General features: G+C 41.8%; 1 protein-coding gene across 4 annotated transcripts in view; it reads right to left on the bottom strand.

Moving 5' to 3' along the window:
- The window catches only part of cep112 (centrosomal protein 112), a 126,388-nt gene that overhangs the window by 38,373 nt on the left and 68,117 nt on the right, over positions 1-19,898 (bottom strand). For all 4 annotated transcript variants that reach the window (XM_053443026.1, XM_053443027.1, XM_053443025.1 and 1 more), the window contains exons 18-20: positions 16,851-16,986; positions 13,101-13,208; positions 7,246-7,428 (exon numbers count right to left, since the gene is read on the bottom strand). In XM_053443026.1, coding sequence (XP_053299001.1) covers positions 7,246-7,428; positions 13,101-13,208; positions 16,851-16,986 — 427 coding nt within the window. The remainder of the gene's footprint in view (positions 1-7,245; positions 7,429-13,100; positions 13,209-16,850; positions 16,987-19,898) is intronic.

Raw genomic sequence — 19,898 nt, 5'->3', positions numbered from 1 at the left:
AAATATGGTGGTTAATGGTAATATTGAGGCAGTGGCCACAAACAATACAACATATTGGAACTGAGAAGTGCAAAAACACGGTTCATTGTGAAGCTGTAGCAGGTCAGAGGAAGTCAGATGAGTAAGTGGTACGTCATTGTGGCCAAGGACGGATTTGCATTAACACTATTAAAGAACGACCACGGGTGACCGTGATCCGATTTGAAATACCTCCTCAATGAATATTAGGGGCGTTCATATAAATCTGAACAGGTCTGAATGGGTCGGTATTACAAAGATTGTTGCAATGGATATGAGGAATAAGCCTCAAAACTGAAATAATTTATTATTGGACATTTCACATAATTTCAAAATACAAGATTCAGTAAGAAGCCCTGTGATACGCTGGCTGTGCCCCTCCTCTATCCCTGTGTCAGCTCAGATTGTCTCCTCCATGATCCTTAGGCAGAATCGAGGATGGAAGGATGTCAAATTTATAAATACTGAATAGCATTTATATGAAATGAGGCATCCATGTAACAGTAGGACGTCACAGCTTCTAAAATCGACTTTATATGTACTAAATAAGGAGCCAAACATGCATTACATTCATCAGTTTAATCCAATAACTCCCTAAATTGTACAATATTAAATTAGCACAACATATAAAGTGAAGTGTAGGTGGCATTGAAGGATGGAATACAGCTGCAGTATTTCACCCTCCACGACCTACATTGCATGTGTGCCACAGCTATTGCACATCCTCCCTCCTCTCCTTGGTTTACTTTCTTTCTCACTTTGGTTTGCACTGTGCGCTCTGCCTCCTGCCCCCCCCCTCCCCCATCCTGAAAGCCTGGGCATCCGAGGACAACGCCATGTTAAGGCAATCAGACAGAAAGTGTCTAAAGTCTTTTTTAGCGGGCACTGGGGAGAATTAAAGCGACTTCAAAGGAGTGTCACAAAAACAGGCAGCTGCTGTGGCTCAGTGTTACACTCCCTCCGACACTGGCACACACAGACACATCTACTCGTGCACACAGAGACAAACAAGCACACATGATCGAGCCGTCACACACACAATGACATGTGAATGTGGCACGTTTAGAGAAAATGATATTAAAAAACAAACTAATGCAGCCTTCTATCTCCAGTCCCGTTCCCCTGCCTGCCAACATTAACAATCTCTCCGATCTGCTTGTGCCTTCAAGGGCAAGCAGCGATCAGATCTGAGCCCACAAGACTCTTTAATGTATAATTCTCTCTTTAACAAATGTGGATGATCTCTCCTCCAAAAAATCTTTGAATAAGTGAGAGTATAATCTCCCAGAGCGGAGGCATTGGTGGTGTCACGTCAGAAAGTCAGGAGGCCAAAAGCACACGTTTCTCTTGGAAGTCGCAGGCGCTTCGGCAGGACATATTTTAGCATGCTGATGTGAGGCTTTGTGAAGAGGCAGTTCTCGGTGACAATAGGAAAGTGTCAGAGGAAATATACCGGGTTACACAGTGTCAGCTAAGACGACAAAAGACTGGCAGAGGAGAGGAGAGGGACACCGGCTAACGGAATGTGTTCATTTTAAAGAAAATGTCACAAAGTAAAACGCAAATGTAAAATACTACACTGCATTTACACTGTAGATTTTCACATCGAGACATTGAAAAAATGTGAGGTTAAAGACACAAGAAATAACTACACTTCCTTGCATTAAATGAGTATAGTTGCACAGACAAGTTATATTTATTTAAACCTACATCTTACTGTGACTGTACCTTTTTGGACTCAAGAGCCAGGATGTGCAGACTTTGATCACAACCCCAGCTGCCACTCTTTTTCACTGTTCTCTGATAGGAAAGCATGAAGACAAATGTGTGTGTGTGTGTGTGTACACACAATTGACACTATTTTTGAATTTTAAAGAATTGGTAATAAGTTAAATACGTCATCACCATTAGACGAGTCTCCATTGTATATTTCCATAATAGCAATGTGGTTGTAGATTACATGGGACAATTAAAATAATTTTGCATTCTAAAGCGATGACATGTAGATGACAGACGGGTCAGAAGATCTTTCTCACAGTCGACACTATGTTTCAGCAAACATGGGTGGAACTAATGACATTTATAATAGCTGTATTCCATCTACGCATGCCAGTCCCATTATCCTGGTATTGTGTGTTCCGGCTCACAGACACACCTAAATGGAACCGAGCCATACTTTAATCATATTAGTTACACCTGCACTCTTCCTGCAGCGACGACTCAAACTTCTGCTGTGAGGAATGTCTTTGGTTTGACTTGAGCACCTGGAAAATATCTTACTTTTAATTCTGTTAACCTTTGCTATAAGCCGCACGAAAAAATAAGTCTATGTCTTTTGACAGAGAAGTTTGGGACTTTGGGATTTTGTTTATTTTTGCAGGTTAAATAACCATTTAGATCCTTAATGTTATTGATCTTCAGAGTTTGTATTTTACGTGGTGTTATTTACACGCGGACATTTTTTGTACACAACTTGCTGATGTCATCACCTGTAATTTTACAATCAGCCCTAAATGGTAGCTTTTATTGTCAGCTTGCAAACTGCATTTTCACCTCTTACAAGTGCCTGACACTAGACTTTACAGATTAACATGCATACGCTTTATATTATTTATATGCCTGTAACATCTGATCCCTTCTCTTTGCTTTTTATTATGGTGCAAATATTGGAAAGATGAGTGAAGGAGTTGTGTAAACACTCTACACGCCTAAATGCAACACATTTTGTTTACAGTGTCCATATTTTTCCCACATTGGGACTTCAAAGCACAGGAACACACTGAAGTCGGAACAACAACTTCACGACTCAGGAAGTGGGACCCACTGAGGAGCACGAGAACACACAGCGAGTCTTAAAGTCAAGTGAAGCTAGACACCTCCTGCATCTAGGACCAAAGTTCATGCGAATAACTGGGTGGACTCAGTATTTTCATCCAACTCTGGACAAGGACACTAAACACGACTAATTACTAATCAGTAAACCACTGTCACAGTTTAATATAGTGTATTTAACCACCTATACTGTGAGTATACTTTTCTTAGTTAACTCAACTTAGAAACCAATTTGTAGGAGTATAATGCGAGTGATTCTTAAAGCTCAATATGTATATATATTGGGTACAATACAGGCATATAGTGTAAGCAGTATAACTGACATACACATGTATGATACTCGACTGAACCAGGCCGACTGTTGTAATGAACATTTCCCTGCTGTCAGTCAGATTAAAAATCCATCTGGCTGAAATCCAAGATGTGATGTATGCACATACTAAATGGCTTCATGGTTTGAAAGAGAGTATGCTGTAACTCTCGACACATCACAGAGCATCAGTACATGCTCACGACTTCGCCCATGATCAATCGTTCTGAATGGAGCAAAAGAAAAAAAACAGCAGAGTTCTAACAGAAATTCTCAGATGTGTGTGATGAAATCATTTAAAGCATCACAGTGACACGCCAGCTCAGTGGGACCCTCCTCCACTACTGGAGATCAATGGGTAACAAGACAAGATTTACTTGACAGCACCAGATCTCAGGGACCAATCATTCGGTAAATGACAATACACACAAGCACTGAGACAATCACTGTCCACACTGGTCTCACTGTCTGCCTGTTCTCTTCATCAAAAATCCTCTTAGCTTTGACTTAGACTGTCATCACCCTGTTCATTTGCCTCATCTTAATCACGTACTTAGGATTGAAACACTTTGAAAATTGACAGCATCATTATTTAGTCCATCACGGCCCAGAAGAAAGACCTCACAAGAGTCTCGCTCTCTCCCATGCTGTTTGAAGTCCAGATGGTGTGTATGTTCCTTCAGAGAAAAAGAGGACATAATTATTCTGGAGAATAACAGCCATAAAATGAGTTTTGAGGGGGAGCTGGTGTCAAAAATATGAATGTTGGTTTTTGCACAGAACAAAAAAATTCTGTTGTATGCTAAAAAATGTAATATAAACAAAGCTTCAAATTCATGTCAAATGTTGAGTTAAAGTTTCTGACGTGATAAAAATAAACAAAACAGCGACAGCGAGTTATAATTAATTGTTTTATCATATAATGGAATTTAAAAAAAAACTTTCTTGTGGTTTCAGTGTAAAATAGTTTTCATATTTTCCCACAGTCTGTGGGAGGAAAAAACCAAGGACACTAATTCGAGCATGTTAAAAGGTGAGGTTTTTCGGATGCCCAAAAAACGCTCCATGGAACTCCTCCATCCTCGGGGGTGGATTGATCAGCTCACAGAACAACAAGGTACCCGCTGCGGGGCAAACATGTTTCATCAGGAAGACGTTTCATCATCCTGGACTCGCAGCCAAACTCAAAGCTTCCTTTCACGCTTTGCTATTTTGCAAAAAACGGTTTAAGAAATACCTTATTCTTTTGAGAGAACGGCAAGATTCAGGTCCACCAGACTGGGAATGGTGAGTTAATCCCCTGATTCGGTGAAAAGCAAACAACACAGCAGGCCTGAAAACCAGCTGCTTTATTTAATTCTTAGAGATTTCATAACATGGAACGCATAAGGTTTAATCAGCAGAGGAAAGGAAAGATCATTTAAAAGTGTGGACGTGAACATCCTGAAAACCAAATGAGACCCATACACACAACAGGAAGTCTTAATAATGTGTCGTGCCTACACAGCGGGTGAAGTCAGAGTTCCTTGGACAACTAACTTTAGTGGGATCAGGACAATGTGTCCCTGTGTTAGCTTTCCCCTCCAGTCGCTGCTACGACTCATTGGCTCTCCTTCTCAAACACAAGGCAAGAGTCAGGAATGCTATTTATCGCTGTCCCCCCAACATCAAGGGGATGAGTGGGTATTACTCATCCTCGAGAGTGTGTGGCGGACAGTTGCTGTTCTTTTAGCCAATAAACTCTGAGCTGCAGTCGTCCTTCCACTGAGTCCAGGAAGAGAAAGTGTGCGCAGGAGAGAGGCAGAAATAATGAGGCTCAATTGCCAGAGCAAACAATTGTGTTGCCTGTTACTGACACATCACTTGATGATAATATCATTGTCCATCTCACACAACTGGTGGAATTGTTTTGTTTGATTGGCTGTGAAAAGTTGAGAGTCCAGGAACCACAGGATATGTGAGAAGTGAGAGAAGAAGAGAAGCTGTGGGATGTGCTGGAGAGGAAGTGGTCTATGTTTTCTCCAGGCATCATCAAAATGCTGCCTTTTTGGAAAATTTTCACAGCAGCTTTATGTGTCTAAAAAAATGCCAGTGAAGGACCACATTAGCTGTGGTTTAGTATCAGTGTGAGAGATAAAGAATTCTCAAGGGGTAAACAACCTTGGTGATGCAAAAGTGTTTAATAATAAGTGGATTTGCTCAATATATTAAAAAAAAGCTCATCTTTAATACATTATCTGCTGGTGGGGTGTCAGCTTCTTGACATTTTAACAGCACATCCATGGAGCGGTGCTCACACAGGAAGTCAAACCAACTCGCATCCCCAGCAGTTTCAGAGAGCTCACAAACCTGTCCTCCATCTTTCCGAGGCCCGAGTGAACATTTCTGTCGCCTTAACATCTGACATTAGTCGGGCGTGTGATCGCTCCTCAAAATGCTGCACGGGCAAATAGGAATTGAGAATACGAGATGAGGGCAGGGGAAGTTTGTTTTCTGTCACCTCCTGAGATTTGCCGAACTGCATGTCATTTTGACACGACTTGGACAGCATGTTATCGGCTGTTATCGTCTCGTTGTGACGGCATCTCCAGAAAACCAAATAACACACTGCCTGGTGTCATCGGTGGTGTCAAAGACATTTCCCCCCGAAAATATTAGAAAAAGGAAACATTAGACAGGGAATGAAAAAACAGCACTTTTCCCTCATGTTTCACCATTTCCAGTTTTTTGATATATTTTAGAGTGCTGTGATACAAGCCAACCAGTACAGCAGTTTGCTGGTGTGATGGAATACAAGTGCTCTTTACCTCAATATAGAGACTTATATTTTGACATTTGAGCCAAATTTGAGGTAGTGGTTATTTTGAACGTTGATGGGAACATCCCATATTTTCATTGTTTGCAAGTAAAATTAAAACATTGTCGAAAGACAAAATGATTATAGTTTGTTACATTTCTTAATTCTTCAAATATCGAAGCATTTTACAAGAAAAGGCTTTAACCTGCAACAAAGTGGAGAAGACTTTTTTTGAGAAAAAAAAAATCGGTTATTTGTTGTTAGTGGTAAATGTAAATTATCTCTATAATGACACACAAATGATCGTGACGAATGAGGCAAAAATAGTACAATAGTTAACAAGTACGAATTTGTCGCGATTCACTCGGTGTCTGGCTCCATCTGTGCCCACATTTTGGTGTGAGCACGTTTTGTCCACAGATTATAAATATGTTGTCCGAATCTCTGTCCCCAGCAAATAATAGGGACATTAGCTCCTTTTAATCAGAAAGTTTGAAGAGTCGAATACATCCCCAGTTGGGGGCTGGTTTGTCAATGGTTTCCCACAGAGCTCCAAGCTAGCTCAGGCTGCAGAGCGGCGAAGGCTGAGCGAGGAGCATGAGATGAGAACCTGCTGCTGGTTTGGCTTCTGTTATGGAAACAGAATTATTTCTCAGTGTCAGGGATGTCCAATAATATAGACACAAATGTCATGAACTCATTGTGGCCGTCCATGGTAGGATGAGGGAATCACCACTGCTTCCAAGAAGGGAGATGGATACCTGCGGTGAGAGGGGGATGCCATGCGGAGATGCACTTCGCTGGGAGCACTGGGCGCTTGCCGCTGGTCCATGACCGTACAGCGAAAAATAAAAGAAATGCTCCGGGGTTTGAAATAAAAACTGGGCATTCAACGCAGAAAATGTACTTTCCTTTATCTGGCTACCTGGTATTTTTGGATTTCAAGTCTTAACAATTGAATTACGAAACTCTGCGGCGAGACATTTTTTTGATATTTTAAACTTTGTCTTAAGCACAGCGCAGTTTTTACCAAAACAAAACATATCTTTCAAAATAGCTAAGTCTAAATTCGTACGTACGTTTGCGCTAAATACATAGTAATCCATAAATCGATTCCCGACCTATATTTAAGTCTGTCTAGTTTCAAGTAAAAAAAGTGTCTTAACCCGCTAAGCTTTTGAAACCCCTGGAAAACGTCAATGGATAAACATACAAAATGGTTGTCCATGGGAGAGCGGTGGGTCAGCATGCAAGTGTGTGCGAACGAAGATCAGTGGAGACCCCCTACCTGGGCATCGCGCTTCCTCCACTCCTGGGTGTGCTGTTGGTGCTGTTGCAGGGCGGCCCTGGCCTGCCTCTCCAGGCTGCCCACCTCCCGCTGGCGCTCCTGGACCAGGCTGTCCTTTTCCGCGCTATGCTGCTGCTGTAGCCGCGTCCTCTCTTGCTCGTGCTGCATGCGCTGCTCAGCCATCTGATTGGACAAGCAGGCAAAGAGAGACTTCATCAGCCAACACACACTCAGAGCAACCCTGTCGTCATGACAACTTGTCCATCCACCTATCCATCCATCCTTTCTTCGTCCTACTCCCTCTATCCCTTCCCTCCACCCAAAGCACCCATGTGCCCAATCAATTTGGTGAAATTGGTAAGGCGGTGGGGGGAAAGACAGGCGAGAAAGTTTCTTCGCTTCCTCACATTGTCAGAGGACAACATGATGTGATGTGTTTACATCTGGCTGGCACCCCCGCCCTCCCACCTCTCCTGCCAATTGTGCCGACTGGCCCTCAATGTCCCACTCCTTTCTCTCTTTAAATCTGTCCCCCTATCCCTATTCTGCGATCGGCATATAAAAGAGCAGCTAGTTCGTGCTATGCATGCAAGCTGGCAGGGGTTAGCCATCTGGCTGCAGCAACCACCCGATGCCCCATGCTAGGCGCCTGACAGCATGCGAAAATCGGCTTAGGCGATGACTACGATGTTCATTATAAACCCTGAATCAAAAAAAATAAAGAAAAAAAATGGATAGGGAGGTGAGAACAGCTTTAACTTAACATTACCGATATCAGTTTACATTTTTTACAAGTATGTGATTATGCTCAAGGGATGCTCCCATTCTGGTTAATGAAGCAGAAAGTTATCTAAGTCAGAATATAGAAAAGAACCTGAATGCACCAATCAATAAGCAGGCTCGCTATAGACAAACAGTGGACTTCAGTGTCACCAGAGTACTACACACAATACAGTACAGCAAAATAAAACCCTTCTAATGGGACACAAAGCCCACATTTTTCAGGGCTTAATCATCCTGTCAGCTGAGGCAAGTCTGTTTCCCAGTGTAACTGGGAGCGGAGTCACCTGCTGAGAGGTGAGCATTGCCAGCGGAGCCCCCAGCCCCAAACCTCCAAGCCTTTCCCAGGCTCCGTTCCATTCCCACTCCCCCATGGCGGGGGAACCAATGACCCCCACACCATCCCGCCGTGCAGCCCCAGCCGGAGCCTTGAAAGGACAGCAGGGGCCTGGGGCCCATTCGCCTCCCTGCTTTGAAGCTAATCCCCTGCACATTGTGCTTGACGGCACCCTACCTGGCCTGCCAGAGAGGTGGAGATCCACAGCTTCCATGTCCTGTGCTTGTTCTATCCACGGCCATATCTTCGGACGTTGCATGCTATTCAGAGCAGGTGATGAATGAGGGGCTATCTGCAGGAAGCCAGATTCTGTCTCCAGCACTGAGAGCTGGGCCACAATAGACACTTCATTTTGGCAGCGAAGAATTTACCCTTCAGCTTTTTGGAAAGCTTTGTTTAATGTCCTCAAAAAAAAGGGCAATTGGAGGATTTATAGCTGGATAAAAGTGTATGTTATGTCTGTGGCTCAGTAAGTGGCACGGCAGACAATACACACACACACACTCATACATACAGCACAGCCTCAAGATACCTTTTCTTAAGTACACAATAGAACACCACAAAGCTCCATTCGACAAATACTATGCAAAATGTGGGCAACATCCTCTACATGACGATACTGGCAATGCTGATGTCGTCTACGGTACGTTCCACAAACAGAAACATGCAACGCTTTCTCTATCCAAAGACATAATAGATACAATTCAGATCCACAGCCAGAATATGTAGTCCCATATGGATAGTCAGAACCATTCACATAAATCACAGCTGACAAATTGGTAAGCAGGAAATCGCTTCGAGAACTCCCCAGCAGGACATGCGGTAACAGAAATAGTTTGAGGACGTCCTGGCTGACAGTTCGCTCCTGTTTAGTTTCTGAGGCCGAGGGGATTTTGGAGGCAAGAAGGGATCTGAGGTGAAACGAGGACGAAGAAATGGACAAGATAGATCCATTGTGAGAAAAACATCATAAGGAAAAGGCGCAGAGGAGATGACAGTAAGCAGACCCAGCGAGGAGCCTGGTTGTGACATCACGCAGCGCTAGCATGCAGTGGAGGATGCTGGGTGCTGCGGTTCTTAAAGGGACCGGCGTGGCACTTATGAGGGAAGACGGTTAAAGCACAGCTTGGTGCCACAGAGACAGAGTGGGTCGGGTGTTACTGCACAGCACGACTCCTGTCAGCCTCGGCTGACATGGTTGTGTGTGTGTGCATTGTACGCATTGAGACAGGACAGTGAGGCTTCTTTCAACCCCAGGGGGGATATCTGACATTTTTGGGAAGGAGGAGGGATAAGGAGGGTGTAGAGGAGAGCAGGACAGAAGGCTTGTCTGGTCTCAGCAGGGGAGGCTGGGGCGAGTTTTTTGTGTGTGTCTGGGGGGGGGGGGGGGGGGGGGCAAACCTCTTCTTCTTCACTGTATCATTTGAACAGAAGATGGTCAGTGAGTGGCGCCGACTCTGGATATGAGTGCACTTTTGGCTGTGACTCCCTCACTGTTTCTTATCCCAATCTAACACCCAAAGTATGAGGCTGTTGAGCATTATAACAACTCTCAAGGTCATGACTCCACAGCAGCCATTTGACCTCACTACGTCACTCCAACGTCAAGAAGCAGAGCTCTGTCAGGTCACCATGATGTCAGCTGGAAAACAGCTCCCTCATACATTGCTCCCTGTTTGAAGTCCCACTGAAGCTGCCCTTTAGGGGAAGCTCTCTTGTGAGCCGCTGAATGAACAAACTTGACCGCTGCAATCTCGTGACACTGATCTGTGGAGGAGTGGAGGCTTAATGCATACATCATGCCGACAAGGAAGAATGGACCCACACAACAAAGAACAAAGAATGTGCACACAACGTAAAACAACAGTCCTCACAGTAACTTACGAACAATCTCACATCTTAATATGCGTACGGAGACACATTTATTCTCTTTGTCTACCCTTCTAACTGTGCAGCTAATGTCACATCAGCACCATCACAAAGACAGGCTCTTTGTCTTTAGATGTTTATATCGTCAAGACCAAAGCCTCCTGATGTGCTGCTAACCCTGTGTAGCTGTCGTCAACTGTCAACTCCACCCCCACTCCGCGTTGCAGCAGATGCTAATCGTCATTTGATTATTTTCTATGAAGCTCTGATTGCTGATCTGTTTTTCACATGAAAGAAAAAACCTGCTACTCCTCAGAACAATAAACTGCAGAGAAGCGTGTAACTGCTATGACAGAAAATAAATCATGTATTAATATGAAAAGTTCAAAAAAAATAAATGATTTGGATGTTATGACAAGATATTTTTTATGTTGTAACATATTTTCATTATTAACAAAATATTATTCATCAACTAACTAATCAACTCATCCACTGTTCATCTTAACGGCTTTACACTTGGAATGTATATTGTTAAGAGCCCAAGGAAGTGCAGTGTAGAATTTATATAATTGCAATTTGAATCAACGTCGTTGTTGTGAATGAGCCCATTGACGTGAATGTGCTGTGGTCAACAACAACAACAATTCTCAAGTTCAGGGTTCTGCTGACTGAGTCAAGCTTTACCAAACTTTAAAGAAACAGTGGAACAGCTCTCGGTTTCAGAAAGAAATGTGCAAACTGGTTACAAAAAAAAGGGGACTGCACTAGTCCTGTTGCTATGTGACAAACTCCTATAATGTCATAACCTAAAACTAATGCCCACTTACATGATCCGAATAAGTTCTACTTTTTACATAAGACAGAGAAATTCTGCTTTTTTTGAGCAAGGTGGATGATTCTGTGATAAGTATGCTCACACTGAGAGGAGAAAGAGTCCAACCCTCTGGAGGTAATGTCCTTTTTTAATTGATCACCCGGAGAGGCGCAGACTGCTCCATGGATAGAATGAATGGACATTGTCTGAGCTGCCACCGAGCTGGGTATTATAACATATTCATCTTTGCTCAACACCAAGGGGGTCGAGAAACTTTAACAAAAGCCTTGATGTACTTTCAGTCATAACATTTCCATTCTCAGTTAATCAGTGACGAATGACACTATCCAACAGTCTCACTCATTCTCCTGTTCGGCCCAGGATTGGACTGGGAGAGATATTGAAATCTGGACTTATCTGCAAGGGTGTGGATGGAGTGGGTTTACACTTGGTTGTGATTGCTCAGTGGTTCCAGCTCCACATGCAAATGCTCCCATGTTCGCCGCAAATGAAAAGTACACATATAGTGGTAAATATACAGGGGTGTTAAAACACTACAGATTTTTTTTTATCAAGGCTCAAAATTTCTACTGGTGCTCCTGATAATAAAAGTATATGTATACACACGTCCACTAAAAAGGATTTTAAAATGTGGCTGTACGGAAAGAAGAATGTGTCAGACCCATTAGAAGGAGCATAATTTGACGTTGCATGTGGAGCTGTCTGTGCCCCTCGTGCTGATCAATGACAATGGGTCCAGACGGTCGGACGACTTATTCCTTCTTAATGAGGCTTCTCTGATTTCTATGACAATGTGCCATTGCAGCAAGTGAAACGCTACATCTTCCATCGTCCTTAGATCCGCTATTGTGTATTATAAAAAGATTTAAATAAAATCCATACATTATTCATCCAATTCAAATGGTTTTTTTTAAACCAGCCACAAATGTCATAGTAACAAACACAGCTGTTTGACCATGGAGCAAATAAAAAAAAACAGATAACTGTTTCTGCAGTTTTTTTTTTTTTAAAGTAACTCCAGCCTTGTATCCTCCACTTACAACCAATCTACAGCAAATTACACGCAGTGTTAACTCCATCTGGCCTGGAAATGAGTGCTAGCATGCTTATTAACTGACAGGCTGAGCGCTAGTTTGCTGCTTAGAAATCAATCATGTTGTGGATACAGATGGAAAATAGAGATGACACATCAGATACTGGAAACTCCCAAAGCTTCTGTCACATGATCATACTCATATGGGGCCACACACATTGTTTAACATCTTTCAAAGGAGGAAAGTAAATAATTTAAGAATTATGTATTATTTATTTAATAGCAATCCACAAACGAGTTCATATATCTTGAAATCACACACAATTTACATTTATGTTCAGATTCATGATTATTCCTAACGTGAAAATCCTGCTAATTTTGCCTTGTGTTGTAGGTACATTTATTAATCACAATACGTTTGTTGAGTCGTTTTAAATTATATTTTCTATGTCATTCAATTAAAATATGAATTTTGTGTTTTAAACAGCTAAAAATTCCTTCTTGTAGGCAGATGAGCTCAAAGGGAAATATACTGTAAACTATGCTCTGATAACATGCCTCTAATAACAACCATTTCCCTGGTTTAATTGAATCCGATGTTCTATAAGAGATGTCCTCCTATCAGTAAGCTAGATTTCAATAAGTTGTGAAAATGGTTACTAGACTCCTAATCGAAGGAGAGTGATGGAGATGGGATGATAGAGCAACAGTGCATCTGCTATGCAGATTGCATTAGTTTTCAATTGGCAATATTTAAGATATTTATTGAGCTGCAATTTATAGTTAATCTGAAGCGTGTCCCTTATCATGAGAAATAAATCGGGCAGAACAGATGGGGAGGAAAAACATGACAATTCCAAATGGATGTCAGTCCCCTTGGCTCCATCGGGCCAAGTGTTCACTGATAATGTAGAAACGATAACAATGTGATTGTGATGGTGGAAGCAAGAGGAGAACTCTCCCCCCTGGATACAGCAGCAACACAGATGTTTCATACAGACCTGCTGCTCATATTTCTCTCTGAGAGCATCAAGTAGTTGGGAGGAGTCTTTTGCCATGTTCTCCCTGAGGGACTTGGAGCGGATCAGGTCCTCCTCAACCTTCTCCATCTAGAGGCATGAGAGGATGAAAAAATTAAAATGTATTCATTTGATTAAAATAGGGGTTGGCAATAAAATAATAACAATGTAATTTTCATCGAAAGCAAAAAAACAAAAGTCCAATATATATATTGATATAATGCATATCTATCTCGCAAGCACAGTGAGGAGATAAAACACATATCTAACTCAGATATGTAATATGTTTTGCAGTTTATCAAGTGTTTGTCATTCTCTGGTCCTAAAGAAGATTATTATCGTGATAATTGTCGATATTGACTGTTATGAATATTTGATTTTGAGATAATTTTTGTCACATCACCCCAGCCCTAGACTGAAACTGAAATTAATATTCAAATAAATATAGTATTGAGTGTTTGAGGAAAACATTAAGACTGGGCTCACAAGTTGGAATATAAACATGTTGCTGCAAATCGACTCAAATTCACTATTCATCACTAAAATCGAGTAAAATAGAATTGTGCGAAGACATTTTAGCTTTTTTGATTCTTAGAATTATTTGTTTTACATTAGCTCTACTAATAACTTTAAAGCATGCAGAACTTTTAAAGCAATGCCCCGCTTCTGCAGCAACATTTTTCTACTGAAATGAATGAACTGCCACTGGGATTAACAGCACATCAATATATTAATATATCGTCAAAGTTCAATATTAAATTCAGCAATAATATGTAATGCCAGTAGTTCATAATAGTTCATATATTTACAGCTGCAAGACGACAACTGCAATGACTCATGTTAAAGAGGCAGAGTGAGAAATAACAAAGTCACAATCTTCTGGCTCAATGTGGACTTGTTGTTTATGGAGAAATAACATTATTTCAACACGTTATCTTAAATCACCTTTCTTGCAGCCAACCATTTTTTCATTTTGTTTTCAGGTGATGAGAATCAAGCACAATTGGAGAGGTAATTTACTGAAACGCCTCCGCATCTGGGCTGTGTGCAACACTCAGGAAATGCTAAATGTGTTCCGATTAATCCATTTAAAATGCCGAAGCCTGCTTTGAACTGTGCATGCATCAGAGATTTGATTCCTTATGGTGGTGCTTGGTTTTCCCCCCCTCACCAAAATAGGGCAAACTCTTTCCTTTAAGTATAGTCTAAAAGAGAGATGCTGATTTTAAAATGAGGGAAAGACAGACAGAGGAAGGGAGTGATACAGATAATCCATTTAGATATAACACCATCTGAAGACAGAGGGTGGGAGATGGTGAGAGGAAAGATGGAAGGATGAAAAAAAGAGAGTAGAAGCTTCTTTTGAAGTACTTTCTGTAACATTAAAGCCTTAGCAGGATAACGTGATGGAGCGATGCACTAGTGTGCTGGAGAGGAGTAGAGGAGAGGGAAAGAGGCAGAGAGGATGACAGGGATGCAGAAGAGACTGCTCCCCTCTCCAGTGGCTTTGATGTGGGCTGAGAATAAAGTCAGATTGGAGACTGGGATGCCAGGGGCTCAATGGGGAAAGAAGGAGTGAGCAAGAGGATGGGAGGATAAGAACAAGAGAAAGGAGTAGGAGGAAGAAGAGGAAAAAGAAAGCAATACAGACATTTTCCAAGCATTGAAAAAAATAAGATATCACTCGGTGCCCAAGTTTGAAAAAAGGATCCCAGCCTGTTGTCAGTCGCCCAGTGCAATGTATTTATTGTAGTGGCTACAAGGCAAAGAGAGCATCCAACGATGTGTTTCCGTGTTGCTCTGTGTACTGCTTCTGTTTTGCTTGTCTCTTCTATGTGTTTGTGCTCTATAAGCTCACTAATGCCTGATTAGGGCTCTCTCTCTCTATCTCTATCTCTCTGACTCCCATCAAAAGACCCAGCCAAGTTATCAGTTAGTGGGATTACTGAAAACTATTTTAGTGAAACTCGGTGGAAGAGTGGGGTATTGGCTAAGGAGGAGCTCCATGACTTTGCAGTGGAATCGATTAAGGGGGCGGATTTAAGGGTTTGTTTTGCACTTCCTTTAATAATGTGAGACGTGAGGCTTTACATTTTGTTTTCCTTTTGTTAATATAATGCAGACATCTTTATGAAAATAAAAGTGCAGATCTTGATGATGTGGATTTATCTGATCTTAATAAACGTTTATGCAACATGGTGATAAAGTGGCCAATCAACCTTGGCATGGATATACATGCTCTCCAGAGGTCCTCTGCTACTTTATTTATGTTGCCCTTTTCCTAACCTAACTGAAAACAAATGGCACAGTATTGTGTTGTGGTGTGCTCCTCTTGTAGCTTCCATGTCAGTTATAACAATACTCAAAAAGTGCAGTATTTATAGGCAACCTATTAGCTATATACTTATACAATTATTTGCTGAGGGAGTTCAAGCCTCTGCAACCTTGAATGCAGCATCTTTTTCACAATAATGGAAAACCACTTATTTTTTGGTGCATTCTAAAGAGTTGAAAGGCAAGCAGCACAATTTAGACACAAGAAACATTACAACATGCAGTCAGGGTCAGACTCAGGATGCTCTGTGCACCCCCAAAGATCAACGCGTGAGTTGGACTCCCACACAAACTCTCATTTCACTACATGCGCCCCCGACATAATGATTAGCTGAAAAAACTTCACTAATGAGCGACTTAAACTTGCTAATCTCCCTAACATACATCGCTGTAAAACATTAAGGACCACACTCTCTGCTGCCTTGTCAATACAACACACACACGCGCACGCACACACACACACACACACACACAGTATAGCCATAAAATGCTTGACAAAAACGCCCATAGCCAAACTGACTTGTAAGACAGCATCAGAAGTTTACAGCTGAGTCCATATCGATCGAAGAAATCTCCAAAAAGGCAGCAGCCCACACGGTGTGGAGCGCTCATCATGAGGCTGGTCTGGTGTACTAATTAGTCTGGCTGCTTAATGCCTGTGACCTGCTCTACATCCAATGCCGTACCGAAAAAAGGAAGTGAGGTCAAACTGTGATAGCGGAGAAATGAATGCACCCAAGTAATGAGCATGATTATGAATCATTTCATTCGTTTGGAATGACTAAATGAGTGAATATGGCCTGGGGATAATTATGTTCTTGGCTCTCCCATATAGATTTTTTTCACTATAGGAGCAGTTAAAAGGTCCAGAAAAAGACCCATGATCGGATGTAGGGCTCCCTACACAGCAGCAATGAAGGAGAAAGAGCGTGACGGAGAAAGGAGGACATAGGAAGGAATTCCAGCACAGCCAGAGTGGCGCCCTATTGCATCTGTGGTCGGGCTGCGTCTCTGCAATTGCAGAATGTGCGCATATGTGTATGTGTATGTGTGCCTGTATTGTCTTGGTTAGTGCCTGTCAAACAGCTCACTCTGTTTTGAGTAAAGTAAACATGAAAGGGGGTTAGGTTAAAAATGTTTGTCTGAGCAAATGCAGCTATATTTGGCACATAACAGAAAACAGGGAAAATGCATCAGACTGATGTGCAGCATGTGAACATGAGAGACTGACTGGATGTAAGGAATGTTTTCACATAACAGAAAACAGGTGTGCGTGGATACAGCTTAGAGGTAACTAGCTTGCACCGTGCATTCAATGTGAACGTGCTTTTTATGAACACACATATGCGTATGTATATGCAGGCAACATATGTGTGTGCTGCAAGTGTATATTCAGACCTGGAGCTTCATGTCAGCGTAGGCCTTCTCAGAGCTGAGCTCCACCTGTTTCTTCAACTGCTCCAGAGCCGTGTCCGCCTGCTGGATCTGCTGCCTTTGGCTCTCCCTGGCTCGGTTCAACTGGCTCTCCATCTCCCTTCAAACAAAGCACACACGCACACAGATGAATATACGAACAACGCCATAGAAACGCAATTGCAGACCAGGATTCCAGAAATAATTCAAGAAAGGAACTTTTATAGAACTTTTCAAAACAGTAGTTATAAAGTGATTTCAAGAAGGGAGAAAAGTAAGAGATGAGAATAATAGATGGATGTAGAAATATAAATGTTGGAAAGAAAAAGCATCGGCCTGTTCTTTCTTGCGAGCACAAAATGACTTTTGGTTATTACTCCAGGGATATAAACCCATTTAAATCCATAGCACACAACTAAATCTTTTCACATGTTGAATGAAATCTTTGCAGATTTTAAAGGACCATTTTATTATACTGTCACTTGCTTTTTATTATATATTGTAGAGAATGTAGGAAAGTAATTTTTAGTAGCTCACTTCACACACTATCAACTTTATTTATGTGTGTGTGTCTTCCATGCAGGCGTGCTGCAGGTATCGCTGGCATGTGTCAGGTCACAGAGTTGCGAGCAGAGCGGATTGACAGACACACTGAATGGGGGTAGCCTCACATTGAGGGCTGTCAGAGCCAAGCCAGGAGGCCCCAGCCGTAACATCACATACAGCAACACCGAGCCGCAGTCAAGCCCAACCCCACCAGGCTGTGTGGGAACAGAAGTCTGTGTATTGGCGTGGTGGATGGTTAGAGTAAAATTAAATGATTTGTTTATGAGCTGGACATATACTGCAAACAATCATGTTGGCATGTGCTTACAACATACGTGCTCTATCTGCTCCAAGTGTTTTTCATATGATCCTCATACTGGGCTTGGAGTGCAAGAAGTTCAGAGAAAATCCTAAATCCATAAAACGACCATTCCTGACGGGAACATGCTGCCGAAATCTGGCCCAAAAAATGCATAGCACTGTTAACTGTATGTGATTCTTTGATTCTTACTTACCAATTCATGCATATTTTATATATGTACACCATCACATAGAACCTTACTGTGGTCTGGGTAAATATACAAAGACCACACCACATTAAATTCTAATCATCTAAAAAATGTTTACTCAAATACAATGAACATCTTTATACCACTAATATGTTAAAATGCCTAACTGGGAAATACTACAACTGGGGTTTATAGATTAAAATGCATGTTTTTCAGACAAAGTACAAAAAAGTTTTATTTTATACTTAATCACACAGTCTTACAAAAATCCTTTCAAATAAAGTGAACACGATGAGCTGTGGCACCCCTGGCCCTGCCATCCGTTGATGCTACATGGTGAGAATTTTAAGGATGGTGAAAACATGGAACTGATGAAATTTTCACATTAGTTGAACTCTAAACTTCAAAAACAATATGCAGCTCTTTTCTAGTCGGCAAAGACACGACTGCTGCATAGCTTGAAGTTCACAGCAGCAGCTATTGAAACCATTCAAGAGCGGCCTGCTAAATAATGAACAAGGATAACAATGCTGCACAGAGATTAACTTGCTGTGCACGGTTTTATAGTTTAGATTTGACAGTGTGTTGTATACAGTACTGTGTGTTTGTGTGTCACTTTGTCTTTTATCCTGCTCCTGCAATTGATACTCCAACAATTGTATTTTGGTCCAATAAGTAAGATTTTAAAGTAATTAGAAGTACAGGTACTAATTTACAGCAGGTACTCAATGGGTAGCTGACATTTACAGTGCCTTGCATAAGTATTCACCCCCTTTAGACTTTTCTACGTTTTGTCATGGTATAACCACAGATTAAAATTTATTTCATCGTGAGTTTATGTAATGGACCAACACAAAATAGTGCATCATTTGGAAGTGGGGGGAAATATTACATGGATTTCACAATTATTTACAAATAAAAATCTGAAAAGTGTTGAGTGCATATGTATTCACCCCCTTTACTGTGAAACCCCTAACAAAGATCTGGTGCGACCAATTGCATTCACAAGTCACATTTGCAAGTCACATAATTAGTAAATAGGGTCCACCTGTCTGCAATTTAATCTCAGTATAAATACACCGGTTCTGTGACGGACTCAGAGTTTGTTGGAGATCATTACTGAACAAACAGCATCATGAAGACCAAGGAGCTCACCAAACAGGTCAGGGATAAAGTTGTGGAGAAATATGAAGCAGGGTTAGGTTATAAAAAAATATCCAGAGCTTTGAACATCTCTCTGAGCACCATAAAATCCATCATAAGAAAATGGAAAGAATATGGCACAACCGCAAACCTACCAAGAGGAGGCCGTCCACCCAAACTGAAGAGTCGGACAAGGAGAAAATTAATCAGAGAAGCAACCAGGAGGCCCATGGTTACTCTGGAGGAGTTGCAGAGATCCACAGCTGAGGTGGGAGAATCTGTCCACAGGACAACTATTAGTCGTCTACTCCACAAATCTGGCCTTTATGGAAGAGTGGCAAGAAGAAAGCCATTGTTGAAAGGGATCCATAAAAAATCCCGTTTGGAGTTTGCCAGAAGCCATGTGGGAGACACAGCAAACATGTGGAAGAAGGTGCTCTGGTCAGATGAGACCAAAATTGAACTTTTTGGCCTCAATGCAAAACGCTATGTGTGGCGAAAACCCAACACTGCCCATCACCCTGAGCACACCATCCCAACAGTGAAACATGGTGGTGGTAGCATCATGCTGTGGGGATGCTTCTCTTCAGCAGGTACAGGGAAACTGGTCAGAATAGAGGGAAAGATGGATGGAGCCAAATACAGGGAAATCCTTGAAGAAAATCTGATGCAGTCTGCAAAAGACTTGAGACTGGGGCGGAGGTTCATCTTCCAGCAGGACAATGACCCTAAACATACAGCCAGAGCTACAAAGGAATGGTTTGGATTAAAGAATGTTAATGTCTTAAAATGGCCCAGTCAAAGCCCAGACCTCAATCCAATAGAGAATCTATGG

The sequence above is a fragment of the Pleuronectes platessa genome, chromosome 16 (genome assembly GCF_947347685.1).
Source record: "Pleuronectes platessa chromosome 16, fPlePla1.1, whole genome shotgun sequence".
NCBI classification, from domain to species: domain Eukaryota; kingdom Metazoa; phylum Chordata; class Actinopteri; order Pleuronectiformes; family Pleuronectidae; genus Pleuronectes; species Pleuronectes platessa.
The sequence above is the reverse complement of the archived record's forward strand: the minus strand, read 5'-3'. Positions and strand labels throughout refer to the sequence as shown.